At 45.0% G+C, this 25,572-nt stretch overlaps 1 protein-coding gene across 1 annotated transcript in view; it reads right to left on the reverse strand.

Moving 5' to 3' along the window:
* Positions 1-25,572, reverse strand: part of LOC143289773 (ubiquitin carboxyl-terminal hydrolase 20-like) — a 60,194-nt gene that overhangs the window by 17,829 nt on the left and 16,793 nt on the right. Inside the window, exons 4-14 of the mRNA XM_076598894.1 lie at positions 25,196-25,335; positions 24,270-24,339; positions 21,045-21,158; positions 18,264-18,342; positions 16,803-17,721; positions 16,312-16,406; positions 14,690-14,886; positions 9,838-9,942; positions 7,018-7,063; positions 6,096-6,207; positions 4,409-4,474 (exon numbers count right to left, since the gene is read on the reverse strand). Coding sequence (XP_076455009.1) covers positions 4,409-4,474; positions 6,096-6,207; positions 7,018-7,063; positions 9,838-9,942; positions 14,690-14,886; positions 16,312-16,406; positions 16,803-17,721; positions 18,264-18,342; positions 21,045-21,158; positions 24,270-24,339; positions 25,196-25,335 — 1,943 coding nt within the window. The remainder of the gene's footprint in view (positions 1-4,408; positions 4,475-6,095; positions 6,208-7,017; positions 7,064-9,837; positions 9,943-14,689; positions 14,887-16,311; positions 16,407-16,802; positions 17,722-18,263; positions 18,343-21,044; positions 21,159-24,269; positions 24,340-25,195; positions 25,336-25,572) is intronic.

Below are 25,572 nucleotides of genomic sequence, written 5' to 3' on the forward strand. Positions count from 1 at the left end.
CCACCTGCAATATCCACACACACAACACACTCTGTGACTGTCACACACACCACCACCAGTGTTCAGGCAGTATACTGTGTAGTGGCCACGTGCAATATCCACACACACAACACACTCTGTGACTGTCACACACACCACCACCAGTGTTCAGGCAGTACGCTGTGTAGTGGCCGCCTGCAATATCCACACACACACAACACACTCTGTGACTGTCACACACATCACCAACAGTGTTCAGGCAGTACGCGTTGTAGTGGCCGCCTGCAATATCCACACACACAACACACTGTCACACACACCACCACCAGTGTTCAGGCAGTATACTGTGTAGTGGCCGCCTGCAATATCCACACACACAACACACTCTGTGACTGTCACACACACAACACACTCTGTGACTGTCACACACACCACCACCAGTGTTCAGGCAGTACGCTGTGTAGTGGCCGCCTGCAGTATCCACACACACAACACACTGTCACACACATCACCACCAGTGTTCAGGCAGTACGCTGTGTAGTGGCCACCTGCAATATCCACACACACAACACACTGTCACACACATCACCAACAGTGTTCAGGCAGTACGCTGTGTAGTGGCCACCTGCAATATCCACACACACAACACACTCTGTGACTGTCACACACACCACCACCAGTGTTCAGGCAGTATACTGTGTAGTGGCCACCGTGCAATATCCACACACACAACACACTCTGTGACTGTCACACACACCACCACCAGTGTTCAGGCAGTACGCTGTGTAGTGGCCGCCTGCAATATCCACACACACAACACACTCTGTGACTGTCACACACACCACCACCAGTGTTCAGGCAGTACGCTGTGTAGTGGCCGCCTGCAATATCCACACACACAACACACTGTCACACACACCACCACCAGTGTTCAGGCAGTATACTGTGTAGTGGCCGCCTGCAATATCCACACACAACACACTCTGTGACTGTCACACACACAACACACTCTGTGACTGTCACACACACCACCACCAGTGTTCAGGCAGTACGCTGTGTAGTGGCCACCTGCAATATCCACAAACACAACACACTCTGTGACTGTCACACACACCACCACCAGTGTTCAGGCAGTATGCTGTGTAGTGGCCACCTGCAATATCCACACACACAACACACTGTCACACACATCACCAACAGTGTTCAGGCAGTACGCTGTGTAGTGGCCACCTGCAATATCCACACACACAACACACTGTCACACACATCACCAACAGTGTTCAGGCAGTATACTGTGTAGTGGCCACCTGCAATATCCACACACACAACACACTATCACACACACCGCCACCAGAGTTTAGGCAGTATACTGTGTAGTGGCCACCTGCAGTATCCACACACACAACACACACTGTGACTGTCACACACACCACCACCAGTGTTCAGGCAGTACGCTGTGTAGTGGCCACCTGCAATATCCACACACACAACACACTGTCACGCACACCACCAACAGTGTTTAGGCAGTATACTGTGTAGTGGCCGCCTGCAATATCCACACACACAACACACTGTGACTGTCACACACACCACCACCAGTGTTCAGGCAGTACGCTGTGTAGTGGCCACCTGCAATATCCACACACACAACACACTGTCACACACATCACCAACAATGTTCAGGCAGTATACTGTACAGTGGCCACCTGCAATATCCACACACACAACACACTGTCACACACATCACCACCAGTGTTCAGGCAGTACGCTGTGTAGTGGCCACCTGCAATATCCACACACACAACACTCTGTGACTGTCACACACACCACCACCAGTGTTCAGGCAGTACGCTGTGTAGTGGCCACCTGCAATATCCACACACACAACACTCTGTGACTGTCACACACACCACCACCAGTGTTCAGGCAGTACGCTGTGTAGTGGCCACCTGCAATATCCACACACACAACACTCTGTGACTGTCACACACACCACCACCAGTGTTCAGGCAGTACGCTGTGTAGTGGCCACCTGCAATATCCACACACACAACACTCTGTGACTGTCACACACACCACCAACAGTGTTCAGGTAGTATACTGTATAGTGGCCGCCTGCAATATCCACACACACAACACACTGTCACACACATCACCACCAGTGTTCAGGCAGTGAGCTGTGTAGTGGCCACCTGCAATATCCACACACACAACACACTATGACCGTCACACACACCACCACCAGTGTTCAGGCAGTACGCTGTGTAGTGGCCACCTGCAGTATCCACACACACAACACACTGTGACTGTCACACACACCACCACCAGTGTTCAGGCAGTATGCTGTGTAGTGGCCACCTGCAATATCCACACACACAACACACTGTCACACACATCACCAACAGTGTTCAGGCAGTACGCGGTATAGTGGCCACCTGCAGTATCCACACACACAACACACTGTGACTGTCACACACACCACCACCAGTGTTCAGGCAGTACGCTGTGTAGTGGCCACCTGCAATATCCACACACACAACACACTGTCACACACACCACCACCAGTGTTCAGGCAGTACGCTGTGTAGTGGCCACCTGCAATATCCACACACACAACACACTGTCACACACATCACCAACAGTGTTCAGGCAGTACGCGGTGTAGTGGCCACCTGCAATATCCACACACACAACACACTGTCACACACACCACCACCAGTGTTCAGGCAGTACGCTGTGTAGTGGCCACCTGCAATATCCACACACACAACACTCTTGTCACACACCACTATCACCAAGGTGCTCCACACGTTTTCTTCATCATGCTAGTCAACCACCACAGAGAATTCACAAATGGCCCAGTGGCAATGCCCTCGACTACAAAGCGAGTGTCCAAGGGTTGATAATCCCATGTAGGGACCAGCATATTTAACCCCCACCCCACCCCCATGCCCCCGTCTCCGTCCCACTAGTCGCTAAGTGGTGATCTGGGTGCTAGTCATTTCAGAAGAGAAGATAAACCAAGGCAGTGTGCACTTAGCGCATGTAAAATAACTCACGGCCACAAAACAGCTGCCCCTTGAAAAATTAGTGGAGTGATGGCCTAGAGGTAACGCCTCCGCCTAGGAAGCGAGAGAATCTGAGCGCGCTGGTTCGAATCATGGCTCAGCCGCCGATATTTTCTCCCCCTCCACCTTGAGTGGTGGTCTGGTCGCTAGTCATTCGGATGAGACGATAAACCGAGGTCCCGTGTGCAGCACGCACTCAGCGCACGTAAAAGAACCCACGGCAACAAAAGGGTTGTTCCTGGCAAAATTCTGTAGAAAAATCCATGTCAATAGGAAAAACAAATAAAACTGCATTCAGGAAAAATACAAAAAAATGGGTGGTGCTGTAGTGTAGCGACGCGCTCTCCCTGAGGAGAGCAGCCCGAATTTCACACAGAGAAATCTGTTGTGATAAAAAGAAATACAAAACAAAACAAAAAAATTCTGTGGAAAAATAAACACACTTGCTCCCAGACACCCCCTCCCCTTCCCCCCAAAAAAACAAAAAACAAAACAAAACAAAAAGAAAACGGGGTGGCACACTGGATGGCAATGCTGTCTCCTTGAAGAGGGCAGCCCCAATTTTATTTCGCACTGAGAAACGTGTGGTGACCAAAATGTCGTACAAATTCAACGTCACATGTGCCACCTTTAACTAACAAGGAGTTCCACACATTTTAGTCACCTCAATAATGTCCCCCCCCCCCCCCCCTCCCCCTGCGTTCACACAAAACATTCACCATCACCGTACACTGCCATCAACAAAGAGTTGATCCACACCATTACGGCTCCTTGAGTCACTGATGAACACACAGATCTGCATGTATGGATATATGTGCGCATATATACTCATGTGTGAGAATGTGTGTTTGTATGTGTCTGTATCTGCGTGCATATGCATACATACATGCGTGTGTTTGTGTGTGTTTGTGTGTGTGTGTGTGTGTGTGCGTGTGTGCAGAAACAACTAACCAAAAAGAAGACTTTGGTTGTACCAGGCAGATTTAACGCAGAAACGGAAACTTAGTTTTGCTCTACTTTTCACACACATGCCAGCAAAAAGATAGTATGTGAATCTGGGAGATGCAGCCCATGAATGCAGAAGAAGAAGAAGAAGAAGAAGAATCTAAAACAAAAGCAATTACAAGGAGTCTACAGATTCCTCTAATGACAGCCAAATGGAACCTTCCCCATCCCCGCCACCACCCCACCCCGAATATCCAGGGTCCACAGATTCCTCTACAGACAGCCATAAGGAACCTCTCCCATTCCCCCCCCCCCCCACACCCCCCTCAACCCCACCACCCTCCCTCCCAATCCTGCAGCACAGAGAACTAACTGTGTGCTGGCCCACTTTGCCCTGGCCCGTGTCTGGCGCTCACCTCCTGCAGTGCCGTGGTGACAGACCACTCCCACCAGGTCGTACAGCGTCACCTCGTTTTTGCAGTCTGAAAACCATTCATAACATGCTGCAATGACCCATTCTTCATTCTGAAAAGATCTCTCTCTCCCTCTCTCACGCACGCATGCACGCACGCACACACACACACACACACAAGGCCCAACACTCAGCTTATATCACAGACTGACATAAGTTTACAGTTGGGCCAAAAGCAAAGTGAGAGCTGTATCGTCAATGGTTTCTCCATTGCAATGGGAAATCATTTACAGGTTAAGTCTTTTGTGAAGGACTACAACTCTTCAAACTAGGAGGCAAGATTGCACTGGCTCTTAGTGCTGCAGCCTTGGGGGGGGGGGGGGGGGGGGCTAGTTGGCCTCTGGGAACCATCCCCAACGCCGACTGCCCTAAATCCCCTCTTGGCCGAGAGAGTGGGGATGTAACTTAGGCAAGACACTCTCCACTATAATTAAATTTGAGCCCAAATAGTCGGGACAACTGTTGCCTCCTCTGCTGTACTGATGGTCATCGTCGGACACAACTGACTCTCTCTCTCTAATATATTAAGAAGTAGGTGTGGTTTTACCTTTGTGCAAATAGGGCTTCATGTCACTTTGACCTTTGTACAGGTAGGAGGGTCTTTACCTTTGGGAATGTAGGGTTTTCCCTTTGTGCAGGAAAGGTTTTTACCTTTGTGCAGGTAGGGTTTTTGTTAACTTTTTTTTTTTTGGTATGGTAGGACTTTACGGCAGTTTCACCTACGAGCATGCAGGGTTTCACCTTGTGTGCAGGTAGGTTTTTACCTTTGTATGGGCAGGGTTTTTACCTTTGGGTTGTAAACTTTTGTAAGGTGGGTTTTTTTATATACCTTTGTGCAGATATGGGTTTTTACCTTTGAGCTGGTATGAGTTTTTATCCATGTGCAGATACAGTTTTTACCTTTTTCAGGTAGGGTTTTTGTAAACTTTTATAAGGTAGGGTTTTTAACTTTGTGCCGGTATGAGTTTTTACCTTTGTGCAGACAGGGTTTTCGTAAGCTTTGTACAGGTAGGGCTTTTACCTTTGTGCAGACTGGGTTTTCAAATTCTGTGCAGGTTGGGATTTTACCCTTGTGCAGGCAGGGGTTTCTACCTTTGTGCAGGTAGAGGTTTCTACCTTTGTGCAGGTAGAGGTTCTTCTACCTGTGTGCAGGTAGAGGTTTCTTCTACCTTTGTGAAGGTAGAGGTTTTACCCTGTGTGCAGGTAGGGGTTTCTACCTTTGTGCAGGTAGGGGTTTCTACCTGTGTGCAGGTAGAGGTTTTGCCTTTGTGCAGGTAGGGGTTTTACATTTGTGGAGGTAGAGGTTTTACCTTTGCGCAGGTGGGGGTTTTCCCTTTGCGCAGGTAGGGGTTACCTTTGCGCAGGTAGAGGTTTTACCTTTGCGCAGGTAGAGGTTTTACCTTTGTGCAGGTAGGGGTTTTGTGTGCAAGTAGGGGTTTCTACCTTTGTGCAGGTAGGGGTTTTACCTTGTGCAGGTAGAGGTTTTACCTTTGTGCAGGTAGGGGTTTGTGTTTTTTTGCAAGTAGGGGTTTCTACCTTTGTGCAGGTAGGGGTTTTACCTTTGCGCAGGTAGGGGTTTTAACCTTTGCGCAGGTGGAGGTTTTAACCTTTGCGCAGGTAGGGGGTTTTACCTTTGTGCAGGTAGGGTTTCATGTCCAGGCTGTGGAGCGGGAAGGAGATGTAGGTGTTGATCTTGGAGGAGAAGAACTCGTGACGGAACCGCTTCAGGTGGATACATAACACCTGCACACACACACATGGGGGGCAGGGGGGAGGGGGTGCGGGGGGTGGGGTGGAGAGAAAATAAAAATAAAATCATTCGTCTAACATCTAATTTAGCGGACCTGCCAACACCCCTCCACCACCCCAAGCAAGACTTGTCAGTGGTAACATTTTGAACACGCAGCGTCTGCAGTAAACATTTTTGGATACACAAAAGTATCATAGTAAACTGCCATTCACGAGCAGCAATCAATACATTTTCCATTCATATGTACAAGGTCTACGATCATATTCACCATATGTCAAGTGCAGCTGGCAGCTGGAGCATCCAGCATGACTAATATTTCCTTTTGTAATACACATACATTATCCTCTCTCTTAAAAAAGAAAGAAGAAAAGAACAAAAAAGAAGAAATTTCCATTTGACTGAATCATTTTTTCACACGGGCGTAGCAAAACGCATTCAACTGCAGTAAATTTCGCTGAAAATGTACCAGCTGACATATCTGTCATAATGAAACCCGGTCTTGGGGAAATGAAGACAAACGCTTTCTCTCCCCCATTCTCTCACTGCGACACACACACACACATCCACACTAGTTGTATCTTTTATCCACATGAGAATTTTTTTAATCATTATATAACACCCACACATTTGTTAAGCAATTCTTTCACATGAGACTCAAAAGTCACAAAAGCATCAAATCTCAAGGACGAGCAAGCATATGAAAGTTATATGCATGCAGTCAAGCAAGCATAGGCAAACGCGCCCCCGCGCGCGCACACACACACACACACACACGAATACAAGAATGACATTAACAAGGTTACCTCAGGTAATTCCAGAACTTTGGAAAATTTCAGACCATTTCGCAACCTGAAACACACACCATCAAAGGTCAAACCTTTAAAAAGACATTGTTTAAAGATAATTATGAGATAAAACTGAGAAAGGTAAACAATGTTGATCAATATCAATATAGTATTTTGTACAGTAATGTGCAAGAAATTATATGTAAAACCCAGTCTCCATGAGGTGTGTGCGTGTGTTCTCTATGTGTGCGCATGAATGTGCATGTGTCTGTGTATTTTTTGCGCATCATTCTCATGTGTGTGTGTGTGCGTGTGCGTGTGTGTGCGCGTGTGCATGTGTGTGAGGAAAATGTTGTGCTTCTCTGATGTCATGATTCATACTCGCAATCTGTGTAACAGTTTAAGTTTTTTTTCTTCTGTATCATGATGTGCTCAACATTATGTACTCTTGTACATGTGTACTGTTTCCTGGGACACTACAGAGTCCATTATGTGGGCACTTTGCTGCGCACAAGAACTATGAATCATTTGTATTTGTATTTCTTTTTATCACAACAGATTTCTCTGTGTGAAATTTGGGCTGCTCTCCCCAGGGACAGTGCATCGCTACAGTACAGCGCCACCCATTTTTTGGGGGTATTTTTTCCTGCGTTCAGTTTTGTTTGTTTTTCCTATCAAAGTGGATTTTTCTACAGAATTTTGCCAGGAACAACCCTTTTGTTGCCGTGGGTTCTTTTACATGCACTAAGTGCATGCTGCACACAGGACCTCGGTTTATCGTCTCATCCAAATGACTAGCATCCAGACCACCACTCAAGGTCTAGTGGATGGGGAGAAAACATCGGTGGCTGAGCCGTGATTTCAACCAGCGCACTCAGATTCTCTCACTTCCTAGGTGGACGCGTTACCTCTAGGCACATCACTCCATATATAAAACCCAGTCTCCATGAGGTGTGTGTGTGTGTTTTCTATGTGTGCGCATGAATGTGCATGTGTCTGTGTATTCTTTGCGCATCATTCTCATGTGTATGTGTGTGTGCGTGCGTGTGCGCTTGCGTGTGCATGTGTGTGAGGAAAATGTTGTGCTTCTCTGATGTCATGATTCATACTCGCAATCTATGTAACAGTTTAAGTTTTTTTTCTTCTGTATCATGATGTGCTCAACATTATGTACTCTTGTACATGTGTACCGTTTCCTGGGAGACACTACAGAGTCTGTTATGTGGACACTTTGCTCCGCACAAGAACTATGAATTATTTGTATTTGTATTTCTTTTTATCACAACAGATTTCTCTGTGTGAAATTTGGGCTGCTCTCCCCAGGGACAGTGCATCGCTACAGTACAGCGCCACCCATTTTTTGGGGGGTATTTTTTCCTGCGTTCAGTTTTGTTTGTTTTTCCTATCAAAGTAGATTTTTCTACAGAATTTTGCCAGGAACCCTTTTGTTGCCGTGGGTTCTTTTACGTGCGCTAAGTGCATGCTGCACACGGGACCTCAGTATATCGTCTCATCGGAATGACTAGCATCCAGACCACCACTCAAGGTCTAGTAGATGGGGATAAAATATCGGTGGCTGAGCCGTGATTCGAACCAGCGCGCTCAGATTCTCTCACTTCCTAGGCGGACGCGTTACGTCTAGACCATCACTCCACATTATCATCCCCTCAGAAAGAGTACACAATTCTCTTTTCTCCCTAACATACGCTCCACACACTCTGACCACACAGTGCAGGGTCACCCATTTCACGCATGGATTTTAGGGGGAGGGTTTCCCCAGTTTCCTGACCACCACTCCTAGCGTCTGTACACATCTCGAAAGTCTGGCTGACGCTGGGATGTGTTGTGAAGAGCACAGCCTCGATTGATTGAATGTGGATACTTCTATAGCGCCTATCCTCGGTCAGAGACCAAGCTCTAAGCGCTTTACATACACGGGGACATTTGCACCACAGGCTGCCTACCTGGGTAGAGCCGACTGACGGCTGCCATCATTCGTGTCATTCAATCAGATTTCAGACGCACACACATACACACTCAGACAGACATGTAACATTTTATGTGTATGACTGTTTGTTTGTTTTTTATTTACTCCACCATGTAGGCAGCCATACTCCGTTTTCGAGGGTGTGCATGCTGGGTATATTCTTGTTTCCATAACCCACTGAACGCTGACATGGATTATGGGATCTTTAACATGCTTATTTCATCTTCTGCGTGCACATACACACGAAGGGGGTTCAGGCACTAGCAGATCTGCACATATGTTGACTTGGGAGATCGGAAAAATCTCCACCCTTTACCCACCAGGTGCACCGAGATTCGAACCCAGGACCCTCAGACTGAAAGTCCAGCGCTTTAACCATTCGGCTATTGCACCCGTCTTGTCAGACATCACAATCCTAAACGGACCTCCACAACAGCGTCTTCATCACCCCTCTCAAAACAAAATGTCCCAAACTGTTGGGCACAAAAATAACAGTTTCAGTTTCAGTACCTCAAGGAGGCGTCACTGCATTCGGACAAGTCCATATACGCTACACCACATCTGCCAAGCAGATGCCTGACCAGCAGCGTAACCCAACGCGCTTAGTCAGGCCGTGAGAAGAAAAAATTAAAAAAAAGAACTACTAATATGTATAAGGCGCAAAAACTTGATGAAGTCAACTATAAGCGTACAACAACAACAACAAAAAAAAAAAATATATATATATATAAATAAATAACAAAAATAACAACAATGAAACAAACCAAAAACCAAACAAACAAACAACAACAAAAAACAAAAAAAGACAAAAAAAACAAGAACCAAGACACAGAACAAAGTGGGCAGCTCACTTCTTGCACTGGTCACAGCTGTACATGTTGTCGCCCTTCAGCTCATCGGCGGAGAAGAACGCCGACAGACAGTCTCTCAGCGTGATGGTGGGCCCCACAAAGAAACTGAAATCACCACCACCACCAAGTTACAACACTGTAAAACACAGTCTGAAATCAGCAACCAACAACAGTTACAACACTGTAAAACACAGCCTGAAATCAGCAACCAACAACACTGTAAAACACAGTCTGAAATCAGCAACCAACAACACTGTAAAACACAGTCTGAAATCAGCAACCAACAACAGTTACAACACCGTAAAACACAGCCTGAAATCAGCAACCAACAACAGTTACAACATTGTAAAACACAGCCTGAAATCAGCAACCAACAACAGATACAACATTGTAAAACACAGCCTGAAATCAGCAACCAACAACAGTTACAACACCGTAAAACACAGCCTGAAATCAGCAACCTACAACAGTTACAACACCAAAAAACACAGGCTGAAATCAGCAACCAACAACAGATACAACACCGTAAAACACAGCCTGAAATCAGCAACCAACAACAGATACAACATTGTAAAAAACAGTCTGAAATCAGCAACCAACAACAGTTACAACACCATAAAACACAGCCTGAAATCAACAACCAACAACAGTTACAACACAGTAAAACACAGTCTGAAATCAGCAACCAACAACAGTTACAACACTGTAAAACACAGTCTGAAATCAGCAACCAACAACAGTTACGACACCGTAAAACACAGGCTGAAATCAGCAACCAACAACAGTTTCAACACTGTAAAACACAGCCTGAAATCAGCAACCAACAACAGTTACAACACCGTAAAACACAGTCTGAAATCAGCAACCAACAACAGATACAACACCAAAAAACACAGCCTGAAATCAGCAACCAACAACAGATACAACATTTTAAAACACAGCCTGAAATCAGCAACCAACAACAGATACAACATTGTAAAACACAGCCTGAAATCAGCAACCAACAACAGATACAACATTGTAAAACACAGCCTGAAATCAGCAACCAACAACAGTTACAACACCAAAAAACACAGCCTGAAATCAGCAACCAACAACAGTTACAACACAGTAAAACACAGCCTGAAATCAGCAACCAACAACAGATACAACATTGTAAAAAACAGTCTGAAATCAGCAACCAACAACAGTTACAACACCATAAAACACAGCCTGAAATCAGCAACCAACAACAGTTACAACACCAAAAAACACAGTCTGAAATCAGCAACCAACAACAGTTACAACACCGTAAAACACAGCCTGAAATCAGCAACCAACAACAGATACAACACCATAAAACACAGCCTGAAATCAGCAACCTACAACAGTTACAACACTGTAAAACACAGCCTGAAATCAGCAACCAACAACAGTTACAACACCGTAAAACACAGTCTGAAATCAGCAACCAACAACAGTTACAACACTGTAAAACACAGCCTGAAATCAGCAACCAACAACAGTTACAACACTGTAAAACACAGCCTGAAATCAGCAACCTACAACAGTTACAACACTGTAAAACACAGCCTGAAATCAGCAACCAACAACAGTTACAACACCAAAAAAAACAGCCTGAAATCAGCAACCTACAACAGCTAGAACACTGTAAAACACAGCCTGAAATCAGCAACAAACAACAGTTACAACACAGTAAAACAGTCTGAAATCAGCAACCAACAACAGTTACAACACCGTAAAACACAGTCTGAAATCAGCAAACAACACCATAAAACACAGCCTGAAATCAGCAACAACAGATACAACATTGTAAAACACAGCCTGAAATCAGCAACCAACAACAGATACAACATTGTAAAAAACAGTCTGAAATCAGCAACCAACAACAGTTACAACACCGTAAAACACAGCCTGAAATCAGCAACCTACAACAGTTACAACACTGTAAAACACAGCCTGAAATCAGCAACCAACAACAGTTACAACACTGTAAAACACAGTCTGAAATCAGCAACCAACAACAGTTACAACACCGTAAAACATAGCCTGAAATCACCACCAACAACTGTTACAATACATTAACTTACAAAAGTTTCAGTTTCAATTTCTCAAGGAGGTGTCATTGTGTTCAGACAAATCCATATACGCTACACCACACCTGCTAGGCAGATGCCTGATCAGCAGCATAACCCAACGCGCTTAGTCAGGCCTTGATGTGCACGCATATATATATATTTGTGTACCTATCAGAGCGGATTTCTTCTACAGAATTTTGCCAGAGGACAACACTCTTGTTGCCATGGGTTCTTTTTCAGTGCGCCAAGTGTGCGCTGCAAACAGGACCTCAGTTTATCGCCTCATCCGAATGACTGTCTAGACGCTCAGTCTGATTTTCCAGTCAAACCTGGGAGAAAGAGCAAGAGTGGGATTTGAACCCAGACCCCCTGTATCGGCAGATGAACGTCTGAACCATTCTGCCACCTTCCTCCTCACTCAACAAAACACAGCCTGAAATCAGCATAACAGCTGTTACATTACTCTGCAAAACACAGCCTGAAATCAGCACCAACAGTAGTTAATACAACACTTTGCACAAACAAAACACAGCCTGAAATCAACACAAACAGTTGTTAATACAACACTTTGCAAAACACAGCCTGAAATCAACACCAACAGTTGTTAATACAACACTTTGCAAAACACAGCCTGAAATCAACACCAACAGTTGTTAATACAACACTCTGCAAAACACAGCCTGAAATCAACACGAACAGTTGTTAATACATCACTCTGCAAAAACAAAACACATCCTGAAATCAACACAAACAGTTGTTAATACAACGCTCTGCAAAACACAGCCTGAAATCAACACGAACAGTTGTTAATACAACACTCTGCACAAACAAAACACAGCCTGAAATCAACACAAACAGTTGTTAATACAACACTCTGCAAAAACCAAAACACAGCCTGAAATCAACACCAACAGTTGTTAATACAACACTGCAAAAACAAAACACAGCCTGAAATCAACAAAAACAGTTGTTAATACAACACTCTGCACAAACAAAACACAGCCTCAAATCAACACAAACAGTTGTTAATACAACACTCTGCAAAAACAACACAGCCTGAAATCAACACCAACAGTTGTTAATACAACACTCTGCAAAAAACAAAACACAGCCTGAAATCAACACAAACAGTTGTTAATACAACACTCTGCAAAAAACAAAACACAGTCTCAAATCAACACCAACAGTTGTTAATACAACACTGCACAAACAAACATAGCCTGAAATCAACACAAACAGTTGTTAATACAACACTCTGCAAAAACAAAACACAGCCTGAAATCAACACAAACAGTTGTTAATACAACACTCTGCACAAACAAAACACAGCCTGAAATCAACAAAAACAGTTGTTAATACAACACTGCACAAACAAAACACAGCCTGAAATCAACACAAACAGTTGTTAATACAACACTCTGCAAAAACGAAACACAGCCTGAAAGCAACACAAACAGTTGTTAATACAACACTGCACAAACAAAACACAGCCTGAAATCAACACAAACAGTTGTTAATACAACACTCTGCAAAAACAAAACACAGCCTGAAATCAACACCAACAGTTGTTAATACAACACTCTGCACAAACAACACACAGCCTGAAATCAACACAAACAGTTGTTAATACAACACTCTGCAAAAACAACACAGCCTGAAAGCAACATGAACAGTTGTTAATACATCACTCTGCAAAAACAAAACACAGCCTGAAATCAACACAAACAGTTGTTAATACAACACTCTGCAAAAACGAAAACACAGCCTGAAATCAGCACCAACAGTTGTTAATACAACACTCTGCACAAACAAAACACAGCCTCAAATCAACACAAACAGTTGTTAATACAACACTCTGCACAAACAAAACACAGCCTGAAATCAACACAAACAGTTGTTAATACAACACTCTGCACAAACAAAACACAGCCTGAAATCAACACAAACAGTTGTTAATACAACACTCTGCACAAACAAAACACAGCCTGAAATCAACACAAACAGTTGTTAATACAACACTCTGCACAAACAAAACACAGCCTGAAATCAACACAAACAGTTGTTAATTCAACACTCTGCAAAAACAAAACACAGCCTGAAATCAACACAAACAGTTGTTAATACAACACTCTGCACAAACAAAACACAGCCTCAAATCAACACCAACAGTTGTTAATACAACACTCTGCACAAACAAAACACAGCCTCAAATCAACACCAACAGTTGTTAATACAACACTCTGCACAAACAAAACACAGCCTGAAAACAGCACCAATAGCAGTCTGATTACTATCATCTGCAAAACACACACTCCAGATGCAGCAGATTCTGTGTGTACTAGTTCTTTTTTTCTTTTTTTTCTTTCTTTCTAGCATTTGTTTTCTTCCCTTCATCAATTAAAATCCTGCTGAAGACATCACGGCATGATGAAACCATTCAGATTCAAATAAATTACTAACTTTTTCATTTCTTTTCTTCCCACCCCCCCAACAATACATAGATCATTCACATTTGCAGCAGACTTCCAAGACTCTCGTCATCACCCCACACACACATCCTCTTCAAGACATCTGACACTGCAAGTTTCCCTTTACCAACCACCACCACCATACCTCTATCACACCACCATCACCACCACCCTATCACTACCACCACCATCACCACATTATTCTGACCTGGCCCTATGCTTCCCAAATCTGCCATTCCCCCTCCCCCCCCCCACCCAACCCCTAACCCTCCACCTACTCCCCCCCTGCACCTCCTCCCCTCTCACCTTTTCATCCAGGAGAAAACCCAGCTGAACCAGCTCTGGGTGCCCAGCTGGTCCCCGCAGGCCCCGCCCCGGGGTCCCCCCATGGCCCCCCCGCCCCCAGGGGCCAGGGAGGGGTGGCCCGAGTGCAGCACCTGCAGGTAGTCCTTGCTGGGGATGGGCAGGCTCAGGTCCTGGAAGGTCTCCTTCGTCGTCGACACCTGCAGCACAGGAGCGGGGGGTGTGGGTGTGTGGGTGGGGGGTGGGGGGGGTGATACACCAAGGTAATTGACTGGATACTTGAAGTGACAGATTCATGACACTGATCTCTTCTTCTTCTTCTTCTGTGTTCGTGGGCTGCAACTCCCACGTTCACTCGCATGTACGCGAGTGGGCTTTTACGTGTATGACCGTTTTTACCCCGCCATGTAGGCAGCCATACTCCGCTTTTGGGGGTGTGCATGCTGGATATGTTCTTGTTTCCATAACCCACCGAACACCGACATGGACTACGGGATCTTTAACGTGCGTATTTGATCTTCTGCTTGCGTATACACACAAGGCACTAGCAGGTCTGCATGTATGTTGACCTGGAAGATCGGAAAAATCTCCACCTTTTGCCCACCAGGCACCGTTACCAAGATTTGAACCCGGGACCCTCAGATTGAAAGTCCAACGCTTTAACCACTCGGCTATTGCGCCCTTCATGACACTGATCAATAACTGCTAACAATTCTTCTTCTTCATGGGCTGCAACTCCCACCTTTACTCATATGTGGGCTTATACATGTATGACTGTTTTTACCCCGCCAAGTAGGCAGCCATACTCCGTTTTTGGGGCTGTGCATGCTGGGTATGTTCTTGATTCCATAATCCACTGAACGCCAACATGGATTACAGTATCTTTAAAGTGCGTATTGTATCTTCTGCGTGCATATACACACGAAGGGGGTTCAGGCACTAGCAGGTCTGCATGTATGTTGACCTGGAAGATCGGAAAAATCTCCACCTTTTGCCCACCAGGCACCGTTACCAAGATTTGAACCCGGGACCCTCAGATTGAAAGTCCAATGCTTTAACCACTCGGCTATTACGCCTATCGCTAACAATAATAATGATGATAATAGATTTAAATTGTGGTCATGTATCACTGAATCTTAAATCATGATAATTAAATAATGATAATAAAAATGTGCTTATAATATAGCACTGACCCTAATAATAATAATAACAACAATATAATGATTGTTTTTTAAAAATAATTATTGCACTGAATCTTATGTGTAGACAAACCACAGCACTTTCACACTACAATACAGACATTCACACACACACACACACACACACATACAACACTGAATCATGAACTTCTCTCCTTGAGATATCATTAAGTACTGTGTATTCTGAAAGAGATGAAAATACAACCACGTACACATGTAGACAAAAAGCTAGAGAAAACTATGAAAAGAGGGAAAGGGAAGAGCGCTATTTCCGAGAGAGGTAGGTTTTCAAGGCCAGACGTGAAAGAACCGCTGGGTGCAAGGATTCGATGAAGCAAAAAAGAGGGAGCTCTTTCCAAGAGAAGTAAGGCCCAGGGACAAAAACAAAACCTTTCTTGATGACCGCAGAACAGGCGGAACACTCACTCTCTCACAATACAGGCACTGAACGGAGCTGAGGATCTTGCCGTCAAAGATGTGGGAGATGACGCTCTCATACTGGATGTTCTTCGGTCTCCGTCCTGCACGTTCGCCAACAACCCAATCAATTAATTCATAAATAAATCAAATAAATCAAAATCAATTATTATGCGGCTGATGCCATGTCAACATTCATTTAGATATAGTACACTATCACTTTTGAATGTATAGTACCTTTTCTCTCTCTCTCTCTCTCTCTCTCTCTCCTCTCTCTCTCTCTCTCTCTTTGTATTATTCAGAAAAATCACTTTTACCCACGAACATCAGAATGAAAAAGAATCACAACATATGAAAGGTTAAAAACAGTCAAGACAAACAAAAAAAGAAGAAGTGAACAGACAGAAAAAGGAACAGACACAACAACAACAAAACTCAACAACAACAACAAAAAAACAACAACAACAGGCACATCTTCTCCAACAAGGAATGCAACTCACGTTTTGTCGGCAGCGACATCTGCTTCACTGACGGGACAGCCCTGGATGCCGCAACCTCCTGATAGAGCTGCTGCTGATGTTGTTGTTGTTGCTGCTGCTGCCTCTGCTGTTGCTGAAGCTGCTGCTGCTGCTGCTGCTGTTGTTGCTGAGCGGCAGCGGCGGCAGTTTTGGACCTGGTGTTGGCGGCGGGCGGTGCTGAGTCGGACAGGGCGTCCAGGTACTCGCCGGACTCGCTCTTGACCAGTCCCTGGTTGCGGGCGTTGTCCGTCTCCATCTTGGACAGGAGGTTGGCCGTCTCCTTCATCTCCTTCAGGTTGGCCACACGGTCCACGTTCTCCCCGTCCATGGTCACCCCCGACCCCGCCGAGGCTGCCGATGAGAAGGAGTTGCGGTTCTTGTTCTGCCGGTGCTGAGGGGCGGGGCTGAGGTGGTTGGGGGAGGTGGTGGTGGCAGTGGTGGTGGGTCCTCCTTTCTCCCCCCCACGGTTCTCATCACCAGGGGGTAGACAGAGGGTGTGCTCGTTGATGTCGCTGCTGTTGTCATCGCTAGACAGAGCCGGGTCGGCCTGCGACCCCATCTCGCTGCTCAGGCCCGAGTCGCACGTCTCGTACTCACACTCGCTGCCGCTCGAGTCCACCGAGTTCTGGCGGTCGTGGCCCCCCATCATCCGCCGTGAGTCTCCTCCACCACCCCCACCCCCTCCACCACCCAGGCTGCCCGCCAGGCTCTGGGCCCCAGGGTCTGTAGGGGAGGCGATACCGCTCTCGGGGTCGTTTTCCTGACCTTCGTTGTCTTCGTCGTCGTCCTCCTCCTCCTCCTCGTCTTCATTGTTGTCGTCTTCATCGTCGGAGGTGACGACTGGGTACTTGAGTTCTTCGTGCAGCTGGTCCATGAAGCATCGCAGGAACTCTTGGGCATCCTGAAACACGGCACTGAACACTCAGCATGGGACACAGTGTCAGCATAACAAGCATCTGGCTCTTCTTTCTTTAACATGCACTTCCCAGCTTCCAGCAACGAGAGACCAGTTCAAGGAAACGACTAACAGGTAGATGAACAGACACACAGACACATGCACGCACCCACCCACCCATACATACAAACATCTGCATGCACGCATGTGCCAACAGCCATGCACACATGCCAAAACATACTCCACACACTTTTGTGGTATGCCCATACATAAATATTGGGACACAAATTTAATCACATCATCATAATCACACACACACAAAGATATCAATGTGAATATTTGCACAGCATTCACACAAATACAAAACTGTTATACCTGCTTTGAAAATCATACCTTTTATCACCCGCTTGTACCCCTTTTATGTTTCATTAACTGAATTTTCATACTCCCTCCCTCTCTCTTTCCACTATCATCTTTTTCCCACCTGCTGTGTGTATGCTATCATCTTTCCCCCACCTGCTGTGTGTATGCTATCATCTTTTCCCCACCTGCTGTGTGTATCCTCGGAACATGGGATGAACCACTTTGATGCCGCTCACGATGCCACTGGGTACCACATAGCTTAGCCTGCACAAAATAAACGATATCACAATACCAATAATATCACATGCATAACCATACAGCTCTGGGCCTTTTTCAAACATTGAACAGTACACAATATAGTATAAAAATTTTTTTAAAAAGTTAAAGGGCCCTTTATAGCAGGCATGCCTACCCACAAATTTGCTTTTCTGGAACAACACACATTAGAATCAGGAGCAGGGTGTCATTTTCTCAGGAAACGTACAACAATTGCCTGACAACCATGCGTTTATGTAAGTTTGTGCCTGCCTATGTGTGCGTATGTGTTAGGGTAGCTGTTAGATACACATGTATTGTTAAAATGTATGTATGCAGTGTGTGTGTGTGTGTGTGTGTGTGTGTGTGTGTGTGTGTGTGCGCGCGCGCGAGTGCGTGCGTGTGTGCGTGCGTGCGTGTGTGTGTAGTCATATTTTGGTGTGTGTATGTAACATAGATGTAAAGTTTTATGTTAAAGCATTTTTGTAAAGCACCTAGAGCAGATTTCTGGATAGTGTGCTATATAAGTATCCATTATTATTATTATTATTAACCAGACGCAATGGCTGATCTTGCCGAAGTTACTTCACCGGTGATGGAAATCGAGCAGACTTTCACAAAATGGCCTCTGTACTGTTCAACCAGTTCCGGCTTTTCATGAAGTGGCTTCAGTAATATTGGGCAGCATTTCTGTAAGTCTTAACGAAGTGTCTTTGGTAATGGTCTGAAAGCCATCTAATGGTACACTTGTATCCACAAGATACTTAAATTTTTTTTATTTTTTTTTTTTATAATGTTAAGTTCAGATTTTAAAAATTTTCCGGGACATGCAGCAAACAGGAAATTTTCTTCCTAAAATTACGTTTATCTAACATACTTCCCGTGACCCACTAGTGCAGACTCCGGCAGGGGTCTGACATTCCTGTCCTGTGCAAACTAATACGCGCCTATGTGGAGAAAACGAAAGTAGCTACGGCCGATAACCTCCCGGAAGTAGGTAACCTCCCCTTTGCCACCCTGACTAGCGCCCTCTTTTTCCAGCATCCATCTTGACTCCTGTTCCTGTGCTCTTCATATGGCCAAGTTTTTTTTGTATTTTCTGTCTGTCTGTCGATTCTTGGGCGTTCTTGTTTTTGATCAAATAATGTCTTCAATCAGGTCACATAATTACATGGCTCAATTAGGCTAAAATTAAGGCGCGATTGCAATCGATTCGCAGACACTCTGGGCCCTCTACTTCAGGCTCTCTCAACAACGCCAACATCGCCGCCTCCTCCACTTCCTCCGCTCCCTCTGGTCGACTCCAGACCTCCACCACCTACACCTCCTCCGCTGACTTCTAGGGGTTTTTTTGCCCCATAGTCAGGTCAGTTGCGCCATTGATTCGATTACAATCGCTCCGTGAACAGACTCAATGTGCTCCGCGTTTTCTTGACCCTGCCACAGTTGGCAGTGCACGAGTCGACCTCCTCTGTCTCTTTCCCCATGCCCACAGTTTTCAACAATGGCAGCAAATACCCGTATTTCCGGGACACCCTGACCATTCTATTCAGTTTCCAGGACAAATACAGGCCCTCAGTAATGGCAGGCATGCCTGTTACAGCCAATGGGACAGTGAATTCATATCTGGTGTCTACGGCTCGGCACAGTAAAGTAGGGGGGCCCAGTTCTCTCCTTCTGCTGTTTTTCACCTTCTCTCACAGGTCAGGTTCCCATTCACAGCCGGGTGGAGTGAGGAACATCTGTGTAAACTGCCTTTCCCAAAGACACAACGCCATGCCGAAACACTGCCGCAAACCTTGATCAGTAGCGAACACTGAATCAGAAGTCCAGCACCTCAACGATTCTGTCACAGCACCTCTATAAACAATAAAGATATATATATATATATATATAAATAATAATATTAATAATGGTATTTATAAGCGCTGAATCTTGTGCAGAGACAAATCAAAGCGCTTTTGCACCAGTCATTCACACGCATGCACAACTCTAAAACTGTAGAAACTAAAGACAAGGCAGGCTATTTTGGGAAGAGGTGGGTTTTAAGGCCAGACTTGAAAGAGCTGAGTGTGGAAACTTGACGAAGCGAAAGAGGAAGTTCATTCCAATCGCAAGGTCCAGAGACAGAGAAAGGACGGCGGCCAATAGTCGAGTGGTTGAATCTGGGTATGCGTGAACAGAGTGGATCTGAAGCCGATCGTAGTGAGCGAGATGGAGTGTAGAGGTGAAGGCAGCCACAGAAACAGGAAGGGGCAGTTTTGTGAATACATCTATAACATAGAGTGCTGATCTTGTACTTTATTCAGTGTGAGACAGGGAGCCAGCGGAGATGTTGCAAAAGAGGAGTAATGTGCTCAGATCTTTCTATATATATCTATACACACACAAAACATGTCCGCCAAGACATAAAACATTCCAGCAAATTTCAAGAGGAGAACAGATACCACAACTACCTGTCTGGAAACCCTCACCCTCCATGCCCTTACACATACACACACACACAGAGCCACACAACCACATACACATACTGTGTGTGTGTGTGTGTGTGCGCGCGCACGCATGCGTGTCTGTGTCTGTGTGTCTGTGCGTGTCTGTCTGTCTCTCTGTGTGAACAGACGTGCACGGGCATTCGTGTATGTGTGCTCTTTTACTCTTGCCACCAGTGTTCTAACAAATCATGCAGACACTGCCCAAACAGCCTCCCTGACCTCTTCTTGTGCCACAGCTCAGAGATGAGCTTGGCATAGCTCTTGGACAGCATGGGGCTCCGGTCCGGGCGGATACAGCCCTGGCAGTCCAGGAAAAACCTTGTCAACGGAGGGCTGCAAAAAGGAGCAAAACAGTTTCAGTTTCTCAAGGAGGCGACACTGCGTTTGGACAAATCAATATACGCTACGACGGGCGCAATAGCCGAGTGGTTAAAGCGTTGGACTGTCAATCTGAGGGTCCCGGGTTCGAATCACGATGATGGCGCCTGGTGGGTTGAAGGGTGGAGATTTTTACGATCTCCCAGGTCAACATATGTGCAGACCTGCTAGTGCCTGAACCCCCTTCGTGTGTATATGCAAGCAGTAGATCAAATACGCACGTTAGATCCTGTAATCCATGTCAGCATTCGGTGGGTTATGGAAACAAGAACATACCCAGCATGCACACCCCCGAAAACGGAGTATGGCTGCCTACATGGTGGGGTAAAAACGGTCATACACGTAAAAGCCCACTCATGTGCATACGAGTGAACGTGGGAGTTGCAGCCCACGAACGCAGAAGAAGAAGAAGAAGAAGAATATATGCTACACAACATCTGCTGGGCAGACAGCTTGTCAGACCTTGAGTGCATGCTCACGTATCTGTGTACCTATCAGAGCGGATTTCTTTTTACATAATTTTGCCAGAGGACAACACTCTCGTCGCCATGGGTTCTTTATCAGTGCGCCAAGTGCGTGCGTACTGCACACGGGACCTCAGTTTATCGTCTCATCCGAAAGACTAGACGCTCAGCTTGATTTTCCAGTCAAACTTAGGAGAAAGGGCGAGAGCAAGATTCGAACCCACACCCTCACCGACTCTCTGTACTGGAAGCTGAGCGTTTAAACCATTCTGCCACCTTACTCCTTGGAGCAAAACACAAAAAATTAATACAATCCACTTTCTCTGCCTCCAAACAGGAACATTTCCATTACACAAAAATACTGTATGAGCAATCTGAGAAAGTAAAAGAAAGACATTTCTGAATCTATGCAATCCCACCATTATGATGTTCTACGCTAATAATAGCAGTTTCGCCTATTTCTCTCTTGAACTTTCAGTTTGAGGGGTCTTGAGTTTTCTGCCATGCTTGTCGCCACAGACTGCCAATCTGTTAAGAGTTAGTGGGAATTTTTTTTTTTTTTTTTCAAGTTTCGTCATGAAATTTTAAAAGCAGTAACTGATCACTCAGTTAGTGGGTGTCGAAGCATTAACTCACTCAGTACGGCCAGTCCTCTCTTCTCCTCTACACAGACCCTTCGGATGTCCAGTGGGTGTCTGAATGACCCAACCTTTAGCATCCGTCGTCAGAATTGTGGTATTCTTTGTCAACATTCACGTCTTCAGTATAAGAGCCTTCCGCTTGCAGTATTTTGATGATGGTAATTGGGGTGAAACGCTGTTAACGTCGTCCCTTTCGCCGTTCGTATGGAAAGAGTTAAGATTCTTGCCTTCCTGTTCCAGCTTGTTTCTGGACTTTGTGTTTGACAAGTACTTGGTATTTGATATTAAAGAGATGCATAGGGTCAGGACAGAAACGTGATTCGCAGACACACACAAAAGAAAGCTGCTACAACTGTTTGCTTTCAAGAGAGAAATCGGCGAAACTGCACCCATAAACCATTGGAAACACACACACACACACACACAAACATTTTACAAGTCTTATATCACTCAGAGTGAAATTAAAGAAAGAACACACACACACACACACACAAACATTTTACAAGTCTTATATCACTCAGAGTGAAATTAAAGAAAGAACACACACACACACACACACGCATACACACACCTATGTACACAAGAAGGATACATTTGAATTCTCTGCTACCTATACCCCTATAATATCAGACAGCTATATTTTACAAGAAAAAGAATCATGGGACCAGAACAGAGGTTTAGAAAAGCAGTTTGCTTACACTTCCAAGTTCAAGAAAGTGCCTCAAAAAGTGTATGTGGAATTCATGTTTTTCAGTTTTTACTCTCATCACAGTATATCAAGATAAAGGTAGATAATCTCACTAGTTTACAGGTTAAAACAAAATGCTTTTAAAACTAAACATAGCGAAAAGGCACATGCTACCGTGGAGGATAACTCTCAAATCCGCAGGTACTCTTTGAATTTGAGGTCTTTTAAAGCCCTTTTTACCTAGAATTTTGGAAAAATCCTTTAAAGGTAAAGATAATTTTGTATTGTCATTAAAACATTTCTAAAAGTGTGCTTTACAGCCCAGTTGGACATTTGATTTAATCAAGTTTACAGTTAACTTTGTTCAAGGCTCTCGCTCCTTTGTGCACAGATTCTTTTTTTTTTTTTTTTTTTTTTTTTTTTTCACTTTTCATCTAAAATCACAATACGTGGACAGACACTAAACTGAAGAAACACACACACAATATCACTAAGAGTGAAATCAAAGAAAGAACACACACACACACACACACACACACACACACACACATTACATGTCTAATATCACTCAGTGAAATTAAAGTAACTTACTTGTATGTACACATTATGCATCTAATATAACTCAGAGTGAAACTGAAGGACACACACACACACACACCAAACACATTACATGTCTAATATCACTTGGAGTGAAAGAAATTAAACAAAGAAGACACCCACACATTTTGTGTCTACTATCACTCAGAGTGAAATAAAAGAAAGAACACACACACACTCACACACACACACACACACTACACATCTAATACCACTCAGAGTGACATTAACGAAAGAACACACCCACACTGCCACACACACACACACACCAAACACAATACATGTCTAATATCACTTAGAGTGAAATTAAATAAAGAAGACACCCACACATTTTGTGTCTACTATCACTCAGAGTGAAATAAAAGAAAGAACACACACACACTCACACACACACTACACATCTAATGCCACTCAGAGTGACATTAACGAAAGAACACACCCACACCCACAATGCCACACACACACACACACACACACCAAACACATTACATGTCTAATATCACTTGGAGTGAAATTAAACAAAGAAGACACCCACACATTTTGTGTCTACTATCACTCAGAGTGAAATAAAAGAAAGAACACACACACACTCACACACACACACACACTACACATCTAATACCACTCAGAGTGACATTAACGAAAGAACACACCCACACCCACACTGCCAACCTACCAGTTGGAAAGGGCCTGCACTGCCGAGTTGAGGTAACAGGTGTTGCCCAAGTTTTGCAGCCCTGTCAGACCTGCACACCATGGTAAAAAGACACGCACTAAAAAAAAACAAAAAACACACCCAACTTCATTTGTGTTTACCTGCACCACATGAAAAGACACCCCCTCAAATAAAACCCCATTTCATTTGCGTTTACCTGCATCATGGTGAAAAGACACACCCCTCTCAAATAAAAATCCACTTTATGCATGATGAGGGTGTACGCTTGAGCAGAGTAGAACTGAATGCTGATCTGAAGGCTTTAATGTGTGCCAATTTGATTTATAAAATGTGAACAGTTAGCACACTATCCTGAAGCTCATCCAAAAATTCATGGACAGAAATCATGATTTTGGTGAGTTGAAGGGCAGCTAAGAATAGACGTGAACGCGACACTCCCGGGATCATTAAAATCCTCAAATAAGCCGCATCACTGTACAAGCCGCATAAGTTGAAGCTGGGGTAAAAAGTCGCGGCTTATAGACCGAACTTTACGGTAAATCACTTTCTTTATCTCTGCCTCCCTTCTCTCTCCCTCCATGTCGTCTTTTTGGAGAAGCCAGTTTAGGCTTTTGCCAAACTGAAAGCCGGGTCACAGTCAACACCTTTTGAAAAACCTGTGACGTTTTCAGAGTCTGAAAAAGGGGGCAGGGGGTGGGGGTGGGGGTGGGGGCGTGGGGGGCAGGGAGCTTTTTAAGCCCAGGAAAATGCCCTTCCACTTTCACAAGACTTCTCAAGAGTCTCCGGAACCCTGGAGAAAAAAAACAAGTCACTGTGGAACAGGCCCAACACACACACACAAACACAAAACACATCTGCCCCAACAACCACAACCACCACCACCACCACCACAACAAGCAGCTGCTGGCAGCAGCAGAGTAGTGTACCTCTAGGTCGGCTGCTGTCGTCGTCCATGTCAGAATCGGAGTCGTCAGCGCCGGAAGTGCTTCTCTGGGGTGAACTGTTGGCAGAGCTCTCACACCTGGCCATAGGCTTCAGGGTGTTGGCCGCCACCACCTCCGGTATGCTGCACAGGACAACCACACGGACACATATATCACTGACAATCACACAGACACAACATCACTGAGTGACAATCACATGGACACAACATCACTGAGTGACAATCACACATCACTGAGTGACAATCACACATCACTGAGTGACAATCACACATCACTAAGCGACAATCACACATCACTAAGTGACAATCACATGGACACACATCACTGAGTGACAATCACACATCACTGAGTGACAATCA

This window comes from Babylonia areolata, chromosome 14 (assembly GCF_041734735.1).
Source record: "Babylonia areolata isolate BAREFJ2019XMU chromosome 14, ASM4173473v1, whole genome shotgun sequence".
NCBI lineage: Eukaryota > Metazoa > Mollusca > Gastropoda > Neogastropoda > Buccinidae > Babylonia > Babylonia areolata.